This window comes from Gigantopelta aegis, chromosome 7, assembly GCF_016097555.1.
Source record: "Gigantopelta aegis isolate Gae_Host chromosome 7, Gae_host_genome, whole genome shotgun sequence".
NCBI classification, from domain to species: domain Eukaryota; kingdom Metazoa; phylum Mollusca; class Gastropoda; order Neomphalida; family Peltospiridae; genus Gigantopelta; species Gigantopelta aegis.
Window position 1 is genome coordinate 38,373,695 of NC_054705.1, and position 4,026 is coordinate 38,377,720.

The window sequence follows — 4,026 nt, forward strand, 5'->3', positions numbered from 1 at the left end:
TTATTAGTCAAGTAGTGCATAAAAGCATACATGGTTTCTTAACAGTCATTTAAATCTTAGATAAAATAAATATTATGTTTATAACTGATCTTAAATTGGGACATCCTAAAAAATAAATACCACAATATTAGTTTGATGAAGTCCATTTATGTCTTGTTATATATAAGATTGTAGTCCTTAACCTTAACATGAAAAAGAAAGAAGCTACTGTCATAAGCATAAACTTGGAATTACATTTCCCATTGGTACATTTTCCAATAGGGAAATGGGCAATCTTTCATTTAAATAAACTTTAGTTAGATCTACCATGAACTGTTAATACAAACAGAAATAAAGTGTGAAATTTATGACAAAGATAAAAAATATTTTAGTTTTACAACAATAATTACACCATTAATTTGTTGAATACATTAAAAGAAAGAAATAAACATTCATTTAGTTTGTGTTTTTGTATATATTTTTTTAATTTGTCATGGTGTTATAGTACCAGTCTAGTGTCTGTAACTGCCTTTTTTTGGCAGATGAAAAAAGAGTCATAACATTTTGTCAGTGATATTTGGACTTACAAACTGAACATTATACATCAGAAAAATACAAGTTTTGAGTACCACAATTAAACTTTATTTCTGGACCCACATGGAAGTGAATGGTGCCCTTTATTGTGAAAAAGCTGACTACATGTACTATAATAATAATATATAATACGGTGATATGTCTGTCTGTCTGTCTCTGTGTGTGTGATGTACATACGGTGATAGGTTAATCCATTATGTGCTTGTCTGTATGTCTGTCTGTCTCTCTGTGTGTGTGTGTGTGTGTGATCTACATACGGTGATAGGTTAATCAATTGTCTGCTTGTCTGTATGTCGGTATGTGTGTGTGCGTGTGCGCATGCATGCGTGTGTGTGATGTACATACGGTGATAGGTTAATAAATTGTCTGCTTGTCTGTCTGTTGGTGTATGTGTGTGCGTGTGATGTACATACGGTGATAGGCTAATAAATTGTCTGCTTGTCTGTTGGTGTGTGTGCGCGTGTGATGTACATACGGTGATATGCTAATAAATTGTCTGCTTGTCTGTCGGTGTGTGTGTGTGTGATGTACATACGGTGATACATTGTCTGCTTGTATGTATGTCTGTCTGTCTGTGTGTGTGTGTGTGTGTGCGTGCGTGTGATGTACATACGGTGATAGCCTAATAAATTGTCTGCATGTCGGAGTGTGTGCGTGTGATGTACATATGGTGATAGGCTAATAAATTGTCTGCTTGTATGTATGTATGTCTGTCGGTGTGTGTGTGCGATGTACATACGGTGATAGGTTAATAAATTGTTTGCTTGTCTGTATGTCTGTCTGTCAGTGTGTGTGTGTGCGCGCGATGTACATACGGTGATAGGCTAATAAATTGTCTGCTTTTCTGTATGTCCGTCTGTCGGTGTGTGTGTGCATATGCATGTGATGTACATACGGTGATAGGCTAATAATTTTGTCTGCTTGTCTGTATGTTGGTGTGTATGCATGCGTGTGTGCGCGCGTGTGATGTACATATAGTGATAGGTTAATAAATGGCCTGCTTGTCTGTCTCTCTCTGTGTGTGTGGTGTACATACAGCGATAGGTTAATAAATGGCCTGCTTGTCTGTCTGTGTGTGTGTGTGTGATGTACATACGGTGATAAGTTAATAAAATGTCTACTTGTCTGTCTGTCTCTGTGTGTGTGATATACATACGGTGATAGGTTAATAAATGGCCAGCTTGTCTTTCTGTGTGTGCGATGTACATAAGGCGATAGGGTAATCAATTGTCTGCATGTATGTCTATCTGTCGGTGTGTGTATTGTATGCGTGTGTGCTGTACATACAGTGATAGGTTAATAAATTGTCTGCTTGTCTGCATGTCTGTCTGTCTCTGTGTGTGTGTGTGTGTGTGCATGTGATGTACATACGGTGATAGGTTAATAAATTGTCTGCTTGTCTGCATGTCTGTCTGTCTCTGTGTGTGTGTGCGTGTGCGTGTGATGTACATACGGTGATAGGTTAATAAAGTGTCTACTTGTCTGTCTGTCTCTGTGTGTGTGATGTACATAAGGCGATAGGTTAATAAATTGTTTATTTGTCTGTCTGTCTTGAAAATATAATGAGTGTTAATGTCAATATACTCACATGCAAAATAATATGTACAAATTAAAACTTATAGTCAAAACAAAGAAATCATATTTAGCACGCACTAGAGATACTAGATACATATTATATGAATGCAAAAAAAACCCAACGAAAAATCATTCCTGTTCTAATTTGTTTTAGGCTGACGAATATTTGGACTAGTTGTTAAAGATAACTATGCAAAAATCCATCCTATTCTCCACAACAATACACGAAAATACTCATATGAAAAATAATATCTACAAAATAAACTTTATAGTCAATACAGTAATCAAAGATAACTCTGCAAAGTCCATCGCATCTGTGCATTTGGATTCTCCGTAACGTTACACGAAAATACTCACATGAAAAATAATATCTACGAAGTAAAATTTATAGTCAAAGATTATCAAAGATTAAAAACTCTGCAAAGTCCATCCCATTTGGAAATGTAAAATGCAGTACTATTATTTCTAACTGAACTAGCTGTATATCAGCATAGTGAACAGTGACGAAACATGGCACTTTCTCTAGGTTTTGGTTTTGTTGTTGCCAGCCTTGTGACAGATGGCACAAACAAGCTCAGGCGGGAGTTGAACCTGATTCTGTCCAGCGAAACCGTTCGCCATTCCAAACAAAGAATTCTTTTTCAATCCCTTCTGTTTCAGAAACTGTAAATAAAATATAATAAAGTACGCTTGTATATAACACAATGCAGACAGATAGATAGATTGACAAACAGACAGACAGATAGATAGATGACAGACAGACAGACAGACAGAGAGACAAACATATAAATATATACACGGACAGACAGACAGACACATAAATAGATTAATAAATAAGGAATTGAACAATAAATAAGGTAAGAAAAATAAATAAGTAAAAAAATAAAAAAATAAGGATAAATAAATAAATAAGGATAAATAAATAAATAAATAAATAAATACCAACTGACTGACTGACAGACAAATACACATATGCGAAGCAATGAGTGAAAATATGGTTTTCACACATCACGAGTTGACAGAAAAATCGTATTCGGAAAAACACCATGACATGGTCTATTTATTATATACATATTTCCTAATTTTTGACAATATCTTTCGCTCTTTGGTAATATCTTTCACTTATCCTATCGAAAACACGTAACATCATGATATATTTCTTCCTATGGAACTTTGCCAGAAAATTTACTTTACCATAGACTTTTAAAAAGAAATTTAATTAAAATTTATCTTTATTAACATTTATTTAACAATACTGCGGTGCAAACATACCTAACAAAGCGATCCTCTAAAAACTCCCACAAAAACAAAACGAGTCGAACGCCATTAAATTCTTACACTTAAACTCGATGACACTACATTGTGTCATCATTATTTAGCTTCGTATTCAATTTGTTTTATATATTTTATTGTAATTGCACTTCGTTTCCCGTTTTTAAAGGTAAAGTTGTTTAAATTAAAAATTTTATTTTTCAAATACGATCAGATGCATTGGTAATCATCAAATTTAAATACGAAGAACCGAGACAAAGGGAGATAATTTAATCGTGCACTTTTACAAAAAAGTAAATACGACTTCTATATTTTCACTGTAGCTAAAATACAGTGAAAATATGACTTTTCACCGAATATGACTTTTATGGTTTCTGTAGATCTATATATTTCATTGCTATGTATATAATAAATATATATATATATATATATATATATATATATATATATATATATATATAATATGTATATATATATATATATACACAAGTATATATATACACACACAAATAAATTTTGAATCTTATGCTGATGCATAAACAACAAATATCCAAGAAAATCCAAACATTCATTCATTCATTCTTTTTTATGGTTCCAACCAGTGCA

At 33.2% G+C, this 4,026-nt stretch overlaps 1 protein-coding gene across 1 annotated transcript in view; it reads right to left on the reverse strand.

Annotated features, from left to right (window-relative positions):
• Positions 1 to 598: 598 nt before the first annotated feature.
• The window catches only part of LOC121377018, an 18,236-nt gene continuing 14,808 nt past the window's right edge, over positions 599 to 4,026 (reverse strand). The window contains exon 8 of the mRNA XM_041504855.1: positions 599 to 2,811. Coding sequence (XP_041360789.1) covers positions 2,671 to 2,811 — 141 coding nt within the window. The 3' untranslated portion in view covers positions 599 to 2,670. The remainder of the gene's footprint in view (positions 2,812 to 4,026) is intronic.